Source organism: Muntiacus reevesi, chromosome 1 (assembly GCF_963930625.1).
Source record: "Muntiacus reevesi chromosome 1, mMunRee1.1, whole genome shotgun sequence".
NCBI lineage: Eukaryota > Metazoa > Chordata > Mammalia > Artiodactyla > Cervidae > Muntiacus > Muntiacus reevesi.
This window is the reverse complement of record NC_089249.1, coordinates 53,317,614-53,336,676: the sequence shown is the minus strand read 5'-3', so window position 1 is coordinate 53,336,676 and position 19,063 is coordinate 53,317,614. Positions and strand designations below refer to the sequence as shown.

General features: G+C 52.0%; 2 protein-coding genes across 3 annotated transcripts; one reads left to right on the top strand and one right to left on the bottom strand.

Annotated features, from left to right (window-relative positions):
* Positions 1–526: 526 nt before the first annotated feature.
* POLR2F (RNA polymerase II, I and III subunit F) lies at positions 527–9,085 on the bottom strand. The gene is made up of 5 exons (XM_065943729.1): positions 8,935–9,085; positions 8,365–8,434; positions 5,504–5,634; positions 1,211–1,282; positions 527–715 (listed from the first exon to the last, which is right to left on the bottom strand). The coding sequence occupies exons 1-5, from the start codon at positions 8,952–8,954 to the stop codon at positions 625–627; spliced, it is 384 nt and encodes a 127-aa protein (XP_065799801.1). The 5' UTR covers positions 8,955–9,085; the 3' UTR covers positions 527–624.
* A 44-nt stretch (positions 9,086–9,129) lies between these two features.
* C1H22orf23 (chromosome 1 C22orf23 homolog) lies at positions 9,130–18,058 on the top strand. Of its 2 annotated transcripts, none has more exons than XR_010664335.1 (7): positions 9,130–9,309; positions 9,609–9,720; positions 10,638–10,700; positions 14,590–14,772; positions 15,951–16,082; positions 16,255–16,407; positions 16,556–18,058. XR_010664335.1 is itself a non-coding variant. In XM_065943728.1 (7 exons), the coding sequence occupies exons 2-7, from the start codon at positions 9,618–9,620 to the stop codon at positions 16,625–16,627; spliced, it is 654 nt and encodes a 217-aa protein (XP_065799800.1). In that variant the 5' UTR covers positions 9,130–9,309; positions 9,609–9,617; the 3' UTR covers positions 16,628–18,058. The 2 variants fall into 2 exon arrangements, 1 of the variants encoding a protein (XP_065799800.1); XM_065943728.1 differs by having other exon boundaries at positions 16,307–16,407.
* The last annotated feature ends 1,005 nt before the right edge of the window (positions 18,059–19,063 follow it).

Below are 19,063 nucleotides of genomic sequence, written 5' to 3'. Positions count from 1 at the left end.
TGCGGCTGGGATGGGCAGGTGTTCAGCCCTTGCTCCAGCTGCTGACTTGCCCAGTAGGGCTCTCTCAGGGAGGGCAGGAGATCACTGCGTCCCCAAGCTTCCTGCTGGGGCCACTGGCTCCTGAAAGGGGATCCGAGCCCATGATAAGAGGCTCGAGGCAGGTCCTTAGGAAAACAATGGGTGGCTTGATGAGACCTGCTCTGTGATACTCCTGAGAAGGGAGAAGCCCCTGCAGCCAGTCCCCACTGGAAAGGAAATTGGGGGTTTCCGTGGCAACCAGTTCCCTGGGCACAAAGGCTCGTCTGTCTGCTGGGAAGGCAGCCGAGGTGTCTCCTGCAGCAGCCTCTGCTCTGGTGGACTGCTAGATGGCGGGGGGGCACACGGGGGAGCCCAGGGGGTCAGGGCCCTGGTGCTTCTTAAAGAGCTGATGGTTCCAGGGCCACTGGGATGGGCACAGCCTCCAGGCAGCAGGGCAGTAACAGTGAAGACGGAGGTGGGCCTCACAGGCAGCAGGAGGCAGAGGGGGTTGAAAGTTGAAGAATTTACTATTTACACGTATAAAGACTATAAAAAGACTATGAGACGAGCCACGGGCGGAGGCCCAGTCCGCAGGCTGACTCCAGCTCAGTCGGTGATGATGAGCTCGTCGACACCCCAGTCTTCGTAGCTCCCATCAGGCAGGTAGCGGCGAATGATGATGGGGATCTTCCGGGCCCTGTGACCGGGGAGAGATAGAGGTACGTGAGGATGTGACCCCAGCTCTGCAGCAGAGGGACAGCAGGTGCAGAAGGCAAGGGAGGAGAAGCCTTAGGAGCATCCTCTTGAGACCATGGATGTACTTTGTAGGAAAGGACTTTCAGCCAAAAAAAAAAAAAGTCCCTGATTCTCTGAGTGTGGGACCAAAATCTACAAGGGGCCTGCCATCCCACGGCTGAAGGGCGAGGCAGAAAGCAGAGGGATGTTGGTAAGACCAACTGCAGCAGGAAAAAGGACGCTGGGACAGACAGGGACGGTCCATGTCTCATCAAGGTCCTCCCCCCCTCCTTTGCCTGTCCCTTCCTCCCCCTTGAAGGGCTGACTCCCAAACTAAGGGTCTACAGGAACAAGACCACATGTCCCCAGCAGGGAAGTGGGGGAGGGTGTGCAGCAGAGCACCCAAGGGATGCCCCCCAGGGCTCTGCAGCCATGAACCAGGATCTGGGTGACTTACTTGAGCTCCTTCATGGCGATCAGTAAGGGATCTGTCTCCCCCTCCAGCTCCACCATCACAGGGGCACACATCCTGCAGGTGTTTAAGGATAGGTGTGGGGAGATTACACACACAAGAAGAGGGCCCAGCATGAAGCTGGGGAGAGTTTCACAAACAGGATCAGATCAGCACCCCAGAGCTCACCTAGAAAGGGCGCCGAGACAGGACACCTCCCAAAAGTGGCAGGTGCGGAGCAGTGGTTCAGGGGCGCTGACAGCGAGGGCACTCGAGTGACAGCCGGTAGACTAGGCTTCGACTGTGCCTGAAAGACCCTGAATCTTTCTCCCAATCTCAGCATCCTCATTTGAAAATGAAGACAAAAAGCCCTGCCACTCCTACACAACAAGAACGCTAAAACAGTACTGGCTAATGAGCAAAGATTCACTAAGTGCCACAGCTGCTCTCCACCCTCCACGCAGACTATTTCATTTGTCGTAAGTACTATCGGAGAAGGCGATGGCACCCCACTCCGGCACTGGCAAACCCCAGGATGGAGGAGCCCGGGAGGCTCCAGTCCACGGGGTCGCAGAGTCGGACACGACTGAAGCGACTGAGCAGCAGCAGTAAGTACTACCGCTACTTCCGTTTTACTGAGGCACAGGGAGGTCAGTCACTTCCCCAAGGCCACACAGCCAGTGAGTAGCAGAACAAGATTTGAACCCCGAAGACTCCTCTCTACTGTGCTGTAACACCTCCCATTAAAAACCTGGTGATCCACAAACTGAAACCAGGTACTGTGAATGGGACAAGCACGCGCTTTCATTAGCGGGTCGTGTGACGTTCATCACGTCCACTCCCCCGGCCAAGGACCTTCCCCAGGACCCATGAGACGCCTGAGCCCACGGCCACAGCAGAATATCCCACACAAAGGACCCACATGTGCAAGAGCTCACCCTCTGACCACCCTACTCAACCCCCAGCCCTGCCTCAGGGCCTAGCTCGCCTCATTTTCCTTCTCTGTCTTGGCAACACCCCCTTCGAGGGTCCTGCTCCTCCAGCCTTGACACAAGGTCTGTGGTCAGGCTCTCACCTGTTTACCTCTCTTCCTTGAGACCCCATGGCCATCAGGCAGGCAGAACCTCATCTGGTCCCCGCTTACCTTTGCAGTACTTTCTCATGCTACCTGCCTCCATTCACCCCACATTCCAGCCACACCAAACCCCTACAGTTTCCTAGACAGGCCCTGTTGTTTTCCTTCTGCATCCTCACGTGAGTGCTTCCTCTTCTTACAGGCCTGGGAGAGGCTCAGACGTCTCCACCCTGAAAAGCACATGCTGAAGCCTCAGGGCCCTGACTCATTTTACACACACTCCTTTCAACACCACTGCTATACTGTGACTACCCATCTGAAGTTTTCCAAATGAGACCTGCTGGTCCAGGACCCGAAGTTCTATTCTAGTGCAACACTTGGCCCACAGCAGAGGGTCTAAAAACAGACAGACCAGTTCCAGGCCCATCTCCTCTAGTAAGTCACCCTTACTGATTCCAACTCAAGTTTACACTAATGGACCCCAAACCTGATGATCATCCAGGAGAGCGTGCCAAAAATACAGGTTCCCAGGTCCTCCCCCAGACCTGCTGAATAAATTCTCTACTGAAGGAGCCTGAGAACCTACATTAGCAAAGCTCCCCTGGTGATTCGGATAACCAGCCAGTCCGAGAGCCACCAGTTTACAATAAATGATCTACTAATTCTATTGCTAAATATTCTGATGTCTGTTACTCCCCAAAGCCTGAAAATTCCCCAAGGGCAGAAACTGAGTCTTTAACTTTTTCTATATCTTCTCTCAATAATTATTTAAACTTCCCTAATATTTAATGTTTTAAAGAATGTGGCAAAATGCTTTCCCTGATATGCATATGCCTTCTTTCTTTCAAGACATGAATAATTCAAGAATAGTCATTCATCCAGCCCTACTACATGCACAGGAAATCTGAGAGTGTGCCCTCAATGTCTCCACCAGAGGTTCCAAGTGGCAACCTTCCTTGGGAAGCAGCCAAGGGGTCGCAAAGAGTCAGCCACGATTCAGCGGCTAAGCAAGGCACAGCAGAGTTGCAACCATTCAGCCACCAGATGGGGCTACTGAGCTGGAGTGAGACTTCGTCCACAAATAGCCAAGAAAACATCTTTCAGCATCTACTCCTAAGTGCAGGATTGCAGGCCCGTAACTCAGGACAAGCTCCCGCCCTGACGGTCCAAGGGTTACAGCAGCTGCAAAACCACCAGACAGCGACTGAGCTCTTAATCTGAAGGAGTGCTGCAGCCCAACAAGGCTGGACAAGAGTCTTACCTCCAAGGAAAGCAGGATGCTGGGCCTTGTATGGAATGCCTGCTCCAGACTGTCCACCAAACGCACACCCATCTTCTAAATGTCACTCAAGGGGCCAATGACATGTTTTCCAGTCTTGTGCCCGAAGCTACTTGCCATTCCTCCACCACAAACCACACATGCCCGCCTCCACTTTCCTAGTGCTGTTTCTGGCACCTAGGATACCTTCAAGACGACATCACTTTATTCCCTTCTCTCCTTTTTTGTTTCTCTTTTAAAGCATCAATCTCGTCTGCCTTGGGTTCTGGGTATTTAGAAGAGATCACTCTTCCCTACTAGTCAGTAAACATCCAGAGGATTAGGGAATTGTGTCTTTAATCCTCTTTACATCTCCAAAAGGCACAAGCACAACATCTTATTTGATGCTGAAAGACTTTAACTTGCATACAGTCTATCTGCTGAAAAAACAGTTTACGAATTATTCTTTTTGCTGGGTCGTGTTCAGCAGACATATTCATGTTCATATTCATATTCATATTCATACCACTCAACCAGCACTCTGCAAAGATGGAAATGTCCTCTAACTGTGTTACCTATCACGGTAGCCACAAGGGCTAATGGGCACATGAAATGTGACTAAGGAGACAGAAACACTGGACTCCTATCTAGTTTTACTTAATTTAAATTTAAATGGCCAAATGTAGCCAGCAGTGACCATACCTGTGGTGCAGCCTAGAGGGTCCTGACCCCAGCAACACTGAAATCACCATACGGAGTGTGGCTCTCAACTCACCCAGACCAGCAAGGGGTGCAACCAGGCTGGCAGGAGGCCTACCGCTGCCGATCGAGTGAAAAACAACGGTTTCCCTCCCCAATAAAACCCTCCACCGAGGGGTCACCTTCACTCCACAGATAAAAGCCCAGTGCAGTTTGAAAACTTGGGCAGGGGTGGGGGCGCACAGATTGAGCAAGATCGCTCCCCTAGCACAGGTATCGCCCCACAACTCCGTGGCCACAACTTTTCTTTCGAGCCTGTTTCCCACTCCTCTCTTCCCGAAGCACCCCTCCTCCAGGTGTCCACCATTTCTCCCAGCAGCTGGCAAGAAGTCTGAGACAGGGCTCCTTTCCTCAGCCTCCTGTTTCCCTGGGGAGGACCTGCCACGAGAGCAACAGTGACACATCTGCTCTCTGCGTCCTCCCACTTAACTCTCACCAGAACAGAGGAGGAGCTCATCTGACAGGCGAGCCTGGTGGGGAAAGCCAGCACCTGTGGCCCAGCCTCTTCAAGAGCCCCCGCTTCCTCAAAGCCACCTGCCCTCGGGGGGGCTGCTTTGGGGTCTGTTCTGCACAAGGCCCCCGCCCCCGCAGACACGGCCTCTGACGCCTGCAATGCCTGTGGCTGACGGGCAGACATGCGGGCATCGCACATTTTGACCTGACTTGCCTTGTCTCCTGGCTGGCTCCTGAATCATGTTGTTCTTCAACAAGTTCCCAACTTGGGAGAGAAAGGAAGGGTTGCTAATTTCAAACCCCCACACCCCCAACCATTGCTCTGTGCTTCCACGTTCCCAGTGTGGCCTCAACGTGGAGGGCTCTCTCACTCCCCTGGGCTGGCCCCAGTCTACTCGAGTCAAGAACCACCTTAAGCCCAGTGAGAGTTGCTGTAGCACCCGCAACTAACGAGCCCACAAGGGTCTGGGTCTGATCTTATTTCATTTATTTTCGCTTCCCCATCTGACAGGCAGTCATCACGCTCTGTATTCTTACTGTTACTCTTCTACTGCTTATGTCCCGTTCCCCCAATGGACCACAAACTCCCTGAGGACAGCGATCTAGCACAGTGCCTGGCACACAGCAGCAGCACCGCCTTTGTTTAGCCTATGAGAAAGGGAAGGGTCTGTTGTCAGGCTGGGCCATTACCAACAGCTTGGAGGCTCCCGGTGGCCTGACCAAAGGACAACATGGTGAGGGAGCTCATACTCACGCAATCTGAAGGGCTCGGGTGCCCAGCACGCGGGCTCGTTCATACTTGGTCATATATGGTGTGGTGATTCGTTTCTGGTTGGCCTGCGGTCGCTCTCCAGAAGGGAGAATCTCAACGTTCTCCTGGCCCTCCTGGGCAGCAAGGCAGAAAAGAGGGAAAAATCTCAGGATGCATTATTGGGGGTGACGGGCAAGATGACGACAACAGTGATTGTAAGCACCTCCACACTACTGCTTGCTACATGCCAGTGACCATGCAACTGCCTTAGTAACACCTCACTCAATCCTCACAAAAACCTTATGAAGTGGGGATTATAATGCTCATTTTAGAGGGTTGGACAGTCAGCTAACTTGGCCAAAGTCTCAGAGCTAGTGAAAGAGGAATCGTGATCAGCAGTCCAAAGCCAGCCGCCCCATCCAGAAGGAAGAGTTGGCCCCATACAAAGAAGTCCTTGAGCATAGACAACCTTACCCGAAGCAGGAAGAGGAACAAGCACCCCATCTTTAAATATGTATATATTTAATAATCACTTATTAGGCATCTGTCATGTGCCAGACATGATAAAGATGCTGAGACGGAAAGAGTTTCTGCTCTCAAAGAATTCACAGTCCGGCAAAAAGACAAGAGTAAACAAAACACGAAGTGGTATGAAAGTGTGCCAGCGTGCCACAAACTACACAAGAAAGTGAGGGACATCTACCTCATCCTGGGGGTTAGGAATACAGTCCAGAGATGAGACCTAGGCTAGTCTAGAAGGATGAGTACAAGCTGCCAAGCTAACAAGGAAGGAAAGACAGGGCATTCCAGGCAGGCTGAATTGCATATGTGCAAAGACACAGGAGGTAGAGAACGTACTCAGCCTGGACGGCTAATTGTGGGGTATGATTAGCACAAAAGGTGCAGACAGGGTTATAGACAGGAGAATAAATTCTGTAATATAAAATTAAGTCAACAAATATTTACTGAGTGCTTACTATATGTCAGATAGCATTCTAAGTGCTTGACACAGAGCAGTAAGACAGATAAAAGTTCTTTCTCCCATAGAGCTTTACTTTATAATACAGTGAAAGTGAAAGTCACTCAATTGTGTCCAACTCCTTGTGAGCCGCCATGGACTATACAGTCAGTGGAATTCTCCAGGCCAGAATACTGGAATGGGCAGCCATTTCGTTCTCCAGGGGATCTTCCCAACCCAGGGATCGAACCCAGGTAGGTCTCCTGCATTGCAGGTGGATTCTTTACCAACTGAGCCAGCAGGGAAGACCAAGAATACTGGAGTGGGTAGCCTATCCATTCTCCAGCGGATCTTCCTGACCCAGGAATACAGTGAGATGAACAATAAATAAAATTAGTAGTAAAATGTGCAGCATGAAAACAGAGAGAAAAGACAGAGAGTGTCTGAGTGCTGATGTTGGAGGAAGGGGCAAATGCAGTGATTTGAGATAGAAAGGTCAGGGAAGGCCTCACTGAGGTGATATTTAACACAGACCTGAAGGACGCTGAGGAGCAGATTGTGTGCATATCTAAGGGAAAAGGAAGAGGGGACAGCACAGTCACAAGTCCTGAGCTGGAACTTCCCTGGCATGACAGGGACACCGAGAAGAGAGAAGGTCACAGAGGGAGCAGGTGGTCGGATCATGGACGACGTCATGCATGTTTTTGGCTTTTATTCAGAATGAGATGAGAAGCGACCAGATGCAGGTTCTGAGCAGAGGAGAGAGAGAGAGCGACTGAAGATTTAAAAGGATCACTCTGGATACCCTGTTGAGAATATTTTGTAGAGGGCAAGGGCCGAAGCAGAGAGAACACCGAGGAAGACCAATAGTAACCAATCATGTGGGTAGGAGAAAAAGTCAACTCTGGCAGCAGAAAAGCAAACAGCAGACTCAAGGCAGGAAAACCAGTAAAAAGTTTCTGCAGTAATGCAGGTGAAAACCAATGAGGATCTAAACCAGGCTCAGGCACTAGGAATAGAGAAACGGGAACAGGACTGAACTACATGGAGGAGGCAGAATCAACAGGAGAGAGATGGAAAGGGATCAGAAGGATAGAGAAGAAGGTTTCTGACTCAGTGAACAGGTAACCTCAGAGTGCCAGGCAGACAGGAAAACCCAAACAAAAAAAGGGCCTTCACCTTACCAACCTAAAAAAACAATCAAGGGATCCCTCTGTCCAGAAGACACAAAGCACTTCCTCCACCAGTCATACAGCACAGAAAACCCTATTTTATCTATGACGCCAGTAACTCGTCCACCAAGCTGCTCAAGCCAGAAACACGGGAGTCATTCCTGTCATGTCCCACTTTCTCAGCTCCACATCCAATCCACCAAAATCTCTCGAATCTGTTTTCTCATCACAGACACTACCAGCACCCAAGGGCAAGCTACAGACGTCACCTGGATTGCACCCTAATTGGGACTGGATCATGCCACTCCCCAGCTCCCCAAAACTTGTCAGCAGCTTCCTGCTACCCCTAGCCTACAAAATCTTGCCTGATCTTGGCCCTCACCTCTCCAGCCTTATCCCAGGTCACTCTCCTCCTTGCTCTTTATTTAGCCTCACCCTGCTGAGCTCCTGGTACATAATAAACATTCAGCATATGTCTGCACAATGAATGAAGGGGCTATTTCGACTCTGAGTCAACTAACTGCCTCAGAAGCCAGGCTCTGTGATCCAAGAGGACAAAAGCCTTTGGGCCAACCCTGTAGGACTCCTCCACTACCCAGGACTAGATCTCTCCTCATTCGAACTGGCAGTACCCTGACCACAAACGGGAGGCAGAGGCATGCAATCGGCCATCACTGGCGGCGCTATCTGGCAGCTTGGGTTGCAGAGAGGGGAGCCCAAGGCTCAGTACTGACCTCCTCGGCATTCTCCAGGTCATCGAGCCCTTCATCCTCCTCGACGTCATCAAAGTCGTCTCCATCAAAACTGCACAAGTGTAAGAAGCCCGTTAGTTAGAGCATCACTTACTAGAATCAAAGTGGGCAGAGATCTGAGTCTCATGTGATACGTAGGAGGCTCTCAATAAATATCCACCTAACCAGTGAATCATCCAATAAGTCAGTCATCTGACTAAGTCCTCATCTTAACTATGGGCCTCTTCTAGAAAGAGACCCCAGCTGAAGAGCACAGACTATACCTAATACATCTCAACATTTGGTACTAACATAGAGCCCGACTCAGTGGAAGTTTGCTGAAAGGTACTTTTTTCACTGATCCTCTCTGGACCCTCGAGCCGGGGCCTTTTCCGCGCCCAGCATCTGGCCGGGTCTATGCTCCCAGTTCCCAGCCTTTCCCTTCTCCGGCTCTGCGGGCGCCCTCAGCACCCCCAGTCCCCTCAACCCCTGGCTCAATTTCCTTCGACCCTGGCTCCCGCTTCATCCGCCCCATCTGAGTCTTCGCAAAAGTCACTTAGCTCCTTCACTCACTTGTCCTCGTTGTCTGACATGACGCCCGCGCAACAGCCACCGGGTTCCGCGACCCAGACCCGCGCGGAGACCGGCGAACAGCGTACCTCCGCCTCGCGCGCTGCCAAGCGTACTCTGCGCCTGCGCCGTGACCTAGAGGTAATCACTTCCGGGAGGCAGGCGGGGGCGAGAAATATGCACATGCGCGGTGCTGTTTGTCTGCGTTACCATGGTAGCCGGAGCCGCTAGCTGCAGGCTCTAGTGGCTGAGATCTCAAAAGTATTTCTGCGAGGGCCCAGGCGCGGCTGCTGCTTCAGAGCCTTGATTACGATCTCCGGAGCCCAGCCGCCGCTCTCTGTGGGGAGAGAGGCCACCCAGCCCGGGTCTTACTTTAGGGTGAGGTTTCCCGTTTGGGCGTATCACACAACGGGCACGGCTACCCTCACGCCCCATTCCTCCCGAGGGGGCTTCCCTGCCACAGGCGCCAGGTCAGGATGAGGTCTCTGTTCGCGTGTGTATATCTGCCAGTGGATCTGTTCAAGGTGGAAGGATCGGGCACTGTCGCGATGTTGACAGGCGGCATCACGATTCTTTTGCAACCCGACACCCGCTCCCAAACTTTGGGTGGTGTTGAGGGTGTGAGAAGAGATTGGATCTGGGAGACGGAGTGTTTCGTTGGGTTTTTCCCTCTTCAGAGCCCTCCCATGGCTTCCCAGGAGAGTGTGGAGACGGTGACTAAAGGACCAGGGTTCTGGCGCTGTCCCAAGCCGACCACTTACACCCCAGGGACCTGCGAGCTGCTCAGAGGTCAGTGCATTAAAGGGCGCGAGAAGAGCGGTGGTCACGGGTACCCTCTGTTTCTCGGTTCTCCCCTACATTATTTATGGCTTAGTAATGGTATTTTCAGTTTACAGATAAGAAGCCTGGAGTTCAGAACGGTTCAGGGGTCCGGGTCCTACAACTTGGAAGTGACTCAAAGTCAAAGAACTAAGAATTTCAGAGTGGTTAACTCCCATGAACCCCTTAGATCACACTTTCAGTTTCCCCAGGGAAGACTTATTTCCTCTCCACCCATCGTCACCACAGTGGAACCAACTGTTATGTGTCTGCACACTACCAAATACCTTTTCCTTCACTGGGCTTAGTGCAACCTGTAATCAGATACCTAGTGTGTTCCATTGAATTAACGTTGAATTAACATTCAGTTCATGAACTCCATCAGGGCATGATGCCTGTTTTGGCTCACATTTGTAGCTCCAGTCCCTGGCACATGCTTCATGAATACTTGTTCACTCATTCATTCACTCAACAAAAAAAGTTTTAAAGCACACTGTGTGCTTGAGACATTGTCCCACGTGCTGGAATAAACAGCAATAAAGAAAAGAAATAAGGAAAAATTCTTGTTCCCTTGGAGTTAATATTCTAGTAGGAAAGTAACAAATAATAAGTAAGGTATATAGAACTTAGATGGTGATGAATGGTATAGGGCAAAAAATTGTAGAAAAGGAAGGGAATTCCCTTGTGGTCCAGTGGTTAGGACTCAGTATTTTTACTGCCTGGAGACCCAGGTTCAATCCCTGTTTATGGAACTCAAATCCCACAAGCCAAGTACTCAGGTAGCGAGAATGGGAGCAGGAGGTGATACAATATTACATTTCAGTGGGGTGAGATGAAGGCATCTGCTTGCAGCCCAGGAAGCCTCACTGAAGTGCTTTGTCTTGCAGTGATGATGAAGGAATCCAAACTGACTAACTTCCAACAGCGCCACATCATGGACACCGTTAAACGTAAGAGGCTGACCAGAGAGGTTTCCAAAGGAAAGGAATTCTGAGTCACATTTTAATGCTTTCTCCATGTTGAGGAGTAGGGGACCTAATTTTAAAAACACACACGCAAAAAAAACAAAATTTGAATAGTATTTCTGACCCTTGTTCCCGAGGAATTGACCTTGCAGGGTCTTGGTCTTTGCTTCTTCCCAAGATATGGGTCCCAGCCCATGAGCCGCTCCTGCAGTCCGGCTCTAGCCAGCCTTCCCAATAGGGCACCAGCCCATTTGAGACTTCCTGCCCAGTCAGACAGTCCAAACGCTGTCAAGTCTGCAATCACTCCTACCCTCTTACACACATACCATATGAGCCCTCCAGACGAGAGGCCTGTGTGTGTCTCATGCATGGTTTTATTCATTCATAGCTTAGCTGGCAGAAACGCGATTAATGGCAGGCTTCCAACATAGAAAAACTATGCAAAACCTTTCCACACTTCACCTCTGATCACACACTATATTATTTGTTTTTAAGGAAAACAAAAAACTGAATATACATGGGCATGGTAACAAGGTGCCCTCTAAGATCTTTTTTTTTTTTTTACAAACAGAACAATCTTTTATTAAACCATTTTTACTTTTATTTTTGCAAGTACAATTATTTAACCTGAAGCATTGAATATGATTTAACTCTAATCACTCGATCTGGCCTCTTGTTACAAAATGGGGTTTTATGTATCTTTTTATTTTACCTTCAAAAATTTACAGTTTAGGGAAACTGCTAATTGTGGAAGAAATAGAGTCAGATATTTGAATAGTACTATGCACATCAGAGTGCTCCCCTGATAGCTCAGCTGGTAAAGAGTCTACCTGCAATTGCAGGAGATCCCAGTTCAATTCCAGGGTTCGAAAGATCTCCTGGAGAAGGGATAGGCTACCCATTCCGGTATTCTTGGGCTTCTCTGGTGGCTCAGCTTGTACCTTCTAAGATCTTGAAAACAACCTTGCTTTCTGAGATTTAACTGAATCAGCTCTTAGGGGATCAGAACAGAGGTCTGTAAAGTTCCCTTTAAGAGGATACCAGAAGGTTCAAGCCTGCCAGGTTTCACTCAAATCTGCCAATAGCTATTGCCTTTCAGGAAAGAAGGTGCCTATCAGGAGGCATCTGGTCAACCACAGAAACTGGGATGGGGGAGTCAGAGAGATAAAGACTGACTGCCCAGCGCTGGCTGGGGGTCAGGTCAGTTCAGAAGTCAGATCTCCTTCCTCTTTGTGGACAAGGACAACTCAGGCTGCCAGAGCCTAACACCACAACGCAGCTGAGTCACATAACTCAATCTCCATACTCAAGTCATCTACTAATCATTTGATGTCCCCTACAGATCCCCTGGAGAAGGGAATGGCAACCCACTCCAGTACTCTTGCCTGGAGAATCCCATGGACAGAGGAGCCTGGTGGGCTAAGTCCATGGGTCCCAAAGAGTCAGACACGACTGAGCAGCTAACCCTTCCTTCCTTCCTTCCAACATGACAATAAAGAGAATGTGCTAGGAATTCCATTAAAAGTAAATACCTAGAGACCAAGGTTTGAGCCTGCCTTGTTCACCACTGTACCTTGACTCCTAGTGAAAGTGAAGTTGCTCAGTTGTGTCTGACTCTTTGCGACCCCATGGACTGTAGCCTATCAGGCTCCTCCATCCATGGGATTTTCCAGGCAAGAGTACTGGAGTGGGTTGCCATTTCCTTCTCCAGGAGATCTTCCTGACCCAGGGATTGAACCCGGGTCTCCCATGTTGTAGGCAGACCCCTTACCATCTGAGCCACCAGGGAAGTCCTTGACTCCGAGGTGTTCAATATTTATTGACAAACTAATTGGATTAGTGGTTAGGTCAACACAAGTCACCAGTTTGCCTGGCAGTTTTTTTCTCCTTAGACATTTTCTCTTTAAAATATTGCCTCCAAGTATTGGTATTGAGTGTACTTTCTTCTCCTAGATTCCCCTCTCTTCTCTCTTCTTAACCAAGTCCTACTTGTTTGTTTGAGGCTTAGTTTAAATTCTTTCACAAACCACAAATTCCTCTCCTTCACCTGAACTCCCAGAATTGCTTGGGCTCTAATTATTTGCTGAGACTGAGCCAAAAGAAAAGGTGGCATTTGGCATTGGACAGGTAGAAATAGCAGACAGAGTATGAGGAACATTCTGGAAAGCATAGCATCTCTTCAGAGAAGAGAGAGAAAAACCATGGTTGGCCCTAGATAGAGGGCATGAGAAAGGAAAGGCAGCGGGAAACAATGGCAGCTCCATCCTTCGGGTTTGTTTGGGCAGAAACATCAGAGTCATCCTGTCCCCTCTTTCCCTTTCTCCGAGACCCCACATCCAACCCACCAGCAGTCCTGTCTGCTTGACCTTCAAACCATATCCTGACTGTGATTATTTCTGCCCTTGATCCCCGTGCGTGCGTGCTCAGTCACTTCAATCTTGTCTGACTTTTTGTGACACCATGGACTGTAGCCTGCCAGGCTCCTCTGTCCATGGGATTCTCCAGGCAAGACTACTGGAGTGGGTAGCCATACTCTCCTCCAGGGGATCTTCCAGACCCAGGGATCAAACCTGTGTCATTTATGTCTCCTGCATTGGCAGGCAGGTTCTTTACCACTAGCACCACCTGGGAAGCCCTTGACCCCCAACTCTGTATTTTCTTTTTTTATCTTGTTTTTTTTTTGCTTGCACATCTTGAGGGATCTTAGTTCCCAGATCAGGGATCAAACCTGTGGTCCCTGCAGTGGAAGCAGGGACCACCAGGAAATTCCCAACGCTGTATTTTCAATGGCAGCTAAAGGGGTGACTCCTCTGCTCAGAACCCTCAATGGCTTCCCACCTCACACACAGTAAAAGCCAGTCTTTCCAGAGGCCTATGAGGCCCCGCCCGTCTCTTGCCCTCCCTGACCTCTCACCTCTACTCCCACTCCACCCCACCCCTGGCTCAGTCCGTTCCTGGCACCCCAGCCTCCTGTCTGTTCTCAGATGCTCTGGGCACATTCCCACCTCAGGACTTGACCCATCCTGCCTAGAATGCTCTTCCCTAAAATATCACCTTGGCTGGCCTCTTACCACTTATGGGTCTTTTCTCAAATGTCACTGTGTCGGTGAGGCCTTCCCTGGCTGCCCTATTTATAACCGTGAATCCTGCTCTGATACGCCCTGGGGCCCAGCCCTGAACTGCAACCATTGCGGTACTGTCAGCGTCACCGCTGTTATCATCACCTAAACCCCAGATGTAAGTACTGTGAGGGCAGTACTCTGACCTCCTTGCCCCGTGTCCCGGGCCTGGCCCATAGAGTGCATGCTCAATACTCCCTGCTGGGTGATGACAGAGAAGGCTGGAAAGGTACGCGAGGTAGACAGGATTCAAATCAAAACAGAGGTCGGAGGGCACTCCCTGGCAGCCCAGTGGTTAGGACTCTGAGCTTTCACTGCCGAGGGCACAGTTTCAATCCCTGGTCAGGGAGCTAAGATCTGCGTGGCACGGCCAAAAGAATAAAGACGTTTTAGATAAATGGGGTGATTTGGAAAGATGTTCATGGTAGATTGTTCATTCAGTTCAGTCGCTCAGCTGTGTCTGACTCCTTGCGACCCCATGGAAGATTGTTGGTCTATTACTGAATAGAATGCAGCGTGATCCAGTCTTTGAAAAATGAATCTTATACATGCCCATACATCTTTGAACACGATTATGTAAGCATCAAAAAGAATGGGCTGAGACCACCAAATTGTTACCACTACTCATTGTAGAGGGGAGGGTATGGAGGGGAGATGGGAAGACTCTTCCGTACCGTTTGACTTATTTTAACAGGTAGGGACCACTTAGGTGGGCCCCCTGACCCTGACCCTGACCCTTCCCCTTCCCTCCCCAGGAGGAGACACTCTCCCCCTGCAGTGCAGCCCAACTTCCAGCCAGAGGGTCTTGCCTTCCAAGCAGCCAAGCTCAGCCATCTACCTGCCTCCCATCCTGGCACCCCGGTCCCACCTCCGGCCTGCCAGGAGGTGCCAAGCCAACGGGGCCTACAGCCGGGAGCAGTTCAAGCCTCAAGCCACCCGTGAGTAAGGGGCCTCGACCACAGCCCCTCTTCTACCCTCCCAGGGGGCTGAGGGGGGCAGGGACACAAACAGCCCACAGGGTGCTGCGTAGGCGGCTAATCAAATTCTCAGGCTGTTTATACCAGTGCTCTGGAACCTCCCCGGTTAGCTTGGAGGCATTCAGGGTGTGCCGGGAAACCGTTTATCTGGTTACTTTGTATACATTTTCCCAGAATTCTAACAGTTAACTGGTTTCCCCCCACCTCTGATGAATCTGTGGAGGTCAGGTGTCACAGCTGTCGCTCTCTCAAGCTCATGTGGGGCCTGGAACCCCGGGTTCCTCTGTGCCCCAGCCTGTTTCAGAGAGGGATTACATCCCCTGCTTTCCACTTGGCACCTGATGTGACTCTTGGCCCCTCCATACAACCTCCCCATCCGGGCTATACTGCACAGTTATTGAGTTTCCTTAGCCTTGCTCTGCACCCAGGCAGTCTTTGGGTTTGTTTGTTTGTTTGTTTTTAATAATTTTATTTATTTATTTTTGGCTGTGCTGGGTCTTCATGCTGGCTTTTCTCTAGTGGAGGCAAGCAGCGGCTAGTCTCTAGCAGCAGCAGGCAGGCTTCTCGTTGTGGTGGCTTCTCCTGAGGAGCACCTGGGCTTCAGGAGTTGCGGCTCCCAGGCTCTGAAGCACAGCTTCAGTAGCTGTGATGCACGGGCTTAGTTGCTCCGTGGCATGTGGGAGCTTCCCAGATCAGGGATAGAACCCCATGGCTCCTGCATTTAAGAATCTGCCTGCAATGCAGGAGTGCTGGGTTCGACTCCTGGGTCAGGAAGATCCCCTGGAGAAGGAAATGGCAATCTACTCCAGTATTCTTGCCTGAAAAATCCTGTGGAGAGAGGAGCCTGGCAGGCTATAGTCCATGGGGTCCCAAGAGTCGGACACGACTTAGCGACTAAACCACCACATTTACCGCTGAGCCAACAGGGAAGCCCAGTGTGTGGGTTTTGATGAAGCTCTCTTCTGGGTTCTTTCAACACCTCCCGGCCTACTGTGATTGACCAGTGCAGAGGCGGCCCAGGGTAGGAGGTGCTGGGTTTGCAGAAGCCCTACCATGTTCCCAGGCACCCTGGAGTGAGCATGCTCCAGGAATCGGGGGTGCCCTGCCCACCTTACCTAGGCCACATCTGGGCCCGACAGGGGATCTAGAGAAGGAGAAGCGAAGACTCCAGAATATCTTTGCCAACGGGAAGAAGCCAAAGGAACGGAAAAGAAAGCCCCCTCCCGTGCGACAGGAGGACCCAGCCCCTGAGCTGGACCGCTTTGAAGAACGTGAGTCCCTGAGGGACCAGTTATGCTGGGGAAGGGACGGGGGAGTGTGTGTGGAAGAGCCCCGGGAGAAGGGGAAGGGGGGAATCCCTGAGGGCCATCGAGTGAGAAACGGACCACAGAACTGCTTCCCGTTCCCAAGAGAGGCAACCTGCCGCCCCACCATCCCTCCCAGGAGCGCGGGGGCCCCTGTTGTCCTATACACGGACGGCCCTCTCCCTGTCCAGTGGTGAAGGAAATTCAGGAGAGGAAAGAATTCCTGGCTGACATGGAGGCCCTGGGGCAGGGCAGACAGTACCGCGGGATCATCCTTACTGAAATCTCCCAGGTAGGAAAAGCACCAGGGAAGGTGGACGGGACGTGGGTGCGGGGGACGAGACGTGAGCTGAAGTGAGGGTCCACTCGGGCCGTCTCGGGGGTCCCGCTCTAGCCTCACATCCCCCCTGACACCCAGCTTTCCCCAATGCCCTCTGCAGAAACTACAGGAAATGGAAGACATTGACCACAAGAGGAGTGAGGAACTTAGGAAAGCTCTTGCCACCACTTAACCTACCACTCGCCCCTGCTCCCCACCCCAAGGAGGCGGGGGAGCCCGCCCCCTTGCCAAGCAGGGTCACCCCCAGGTCAGCCCACCCACTCTGCCCTTCAGCCATGGAAATGGTTGTATAGCACTGCCCCCACCTACGGTACCCTGGACACAGCACCCTAGAAAATGGACCACATCTCAGAAAATGAGCTGATTCTCCTCCAGACTCTGCCCAGGGATCTGGGGTCAGCTGAGCCTCTGAGACCAGTCACACAGATCCAGATACCCACACACACACATACACACACACACGCACGCACGTGCACAGTGAAAGCAGGTCCAGGTCTTAACCACCTTGGGTGTGTGTCTAAGGGTGTCCACCAGGGCCTCTTCCCAACGCTTCGCCCACTGTGTGTCCCTGTGTCCCGCACATTAGGTTTTCTGAACTTAGTAATGAATATGATTCCTTTCTTCCTACCCGTCTTAGGACCTACTTGTTTGACTTCTTACAGCCTTGGACAAATATTTAACCACTATGATTAACTGGCTAATAAAACACATTTACTGTAGGTCATTACACACACCATTTTGTTTTCAGAGGGATAAGGCTTATTTGTTCAAGGAGTCAGAATTTTTCAAGCCCAGTTGGTTTCTAGCTGTTTTTTTCCAGTAAAAATGGAACCAGGGCTCTGGGAGCAGCCCATGGGCGGGTGCTGTGCTAGGCGCTGGTGTCATTCCTGACTGACTCCCTCAGTAAACACTGGCGATGGTTCACCATCCCTGGTGAAAATCAGGGCTCACCCAGAGACTCCAACCAGAGGCATTTAACCAACAAGTGGCCTCCTCGGGATTCAAAGTTAGCTTTCGGTTTTTCCATCACCAAACCCACAACCCATAGAAAGAAACCCAAAGGGGTGGATGCATCCAGACTGAAGGAGCCCTGCTCCAGAGATCCACCCCCAGCCCGTGTGTCTGAGCCCGCCCGCCTTATCTCCAGCAGCCTGCCTTATCTCCAGCAGCTCGCCTGTGAGGCCTGGGTGCTGAGATGTCCACCCACAGGAGCTGCGTCCCAGGCCTGGCACACAGCATGCAGCAGTCCCCACAACTCTGACAACCACAGGCCTTACGCTCTCCAGTATCCTGTCATTTTCACGTCCCCGTAAATCAAAGTATTTCAGAAATTTCAACCAAGCCTCCCACTTGGAGGGATTCATATAATCCTCTCAGGCCACATGATCCCAGTTGGGGTTTGCAGAATAAATATAGTCCTGCAGCCGCAAACAAATAAACAGAGAGGACCAGCTCTAGGGCTGGGGCTCCGGAACATTCCATGGGAAGCCTGCGTCCACACTCCCTCAAGAACGCCAGGGCTCAGGGCGCAACCTGAGGAGGAGGGCCATCCTCTACCTCGAAGGCCGCAGCCTGTGGCCCAGAGGCAGCAAACCAGAGAACCCAGGACCGAGTCAGCGCACTCTGACACAGTAGCACGTACCCTTGATTTCAATTCAAGTCAGTTTTACAAAGTACACACACGCTCCACTGGATTTCCAGTTTCTTTTGAAAAATGCAAAGATCTGGCCCCACGGGGCCCACATCCCACAGGCTACAGTTGACCTGGGTGAGGGACAGCCTCCCCCTCTAGTTGCGGTGTATCCACCCAGTTCACCCCAGTCCCCACCACCCAGGTGTCCTGACGCCAAGGCAGCCTGCCGGGGCCGCGCCCAGCCTGGGTTCACGCGTGTCACCTGCCTGGCCCCCGAAAAGCACTGGAGCTGGTTAGCCCAGCTGCAGATCAACAGGCCCATCAGGAAGGAGATGCTCGGAGGCGGCTTGGTCCCTGCAGAGGAAGGCGTCCTGCCCAGGGGCAGGGAGAGAGGGCCAGGGGCCCCCGGCGGTGGACAGCCCCTCCACGCCTTCCTGGGCCGGCGGAGGCAGGGAAGAAGGTGGGCCTGGCAAGGGGAGGGTGGCCCAGGGCTGCAAGGCACTGGCAGCTGAGGTGGTCTCTGTTTGTTGTCGGTGAGGAAAACCCTCGCAAGTTAATACAGTGTGATCTTTCCCCAGAGGCGTGCTGAGGGAAGGGCCCTAGAGGCACCCCGCAAATAGCTTATAGCAACAGTGCTTTGCCCCAAAAGCTGCCGGGCACGTCCCCTGGGGCGAAGGTGCTGGTCCCCATCGGCTCCTCCTCTCCCACAGCCGTCCCGGGGGGTGAGCGGCCGTCAGTCCTTCGGAGTCGACGAAGTCGGGAGGGAACAGACAACAGGCGTGTGTGAGGAGACAGGCTGGCGCTGACCCCCCAGGAGCGGCTCCGCCGCACCCCAGCCCTGGGGTGGCGGGGAGAGTCTAGAGGAGGGGCCGGGGCCACGGTGTGTGGGGAAGGGCCAGGGTTAGCACCTACGGGCGGCATGCCCGCCTCCCCCGCGGCCCTCCCTCGGGGGGCTCAGCCCTCGGGCACCCCACC

Bases quoted from the DNA above. Each gene is read 5' to 3' on its own strand.
- POLR2F (XM_065943729.1), bottom strand. From the start codon at position 8,954: ATGTCAGACAACGAGGACAA. The intron at 5,635-8,364 runs GTCAGTACTGAG...CTTGCTGCCCAG, and splicing joins ACCTGGAGAATGCCGAGGAG to GAGGGCCAGGAGAACGTTGA. The intron at 1,283-5,503 runs GTGAGTATGAGC...AAACACCTGCAG, and splicing joins ACCCGAGCCCTTCAGATTGC to GATGTGTGCCCCTGTGATGG.
- C1H22orf23 (XM_065943728.1), top strand. From the start codon at position 9,618: ATGGCTTCCCAGGAGAGTGTGGAGACGGTGACTAAAGGACCAGGGTTC. The intron at 10,701-14,589 runs GTAAGAGGCTGA...TTCCCTCCCCAG, and splicing joins CATCATGGACACCGTTAAAC to GAGGAGACACTCTCCCCCTG. The intron at 16,083-16,306 runs GTGAGTCCCTGA...CTCCCTGTCCAG, and splicing joins GCTGGACCGCTTTGAAGAAC to TGGTGAAGGAAATTCAGGAG.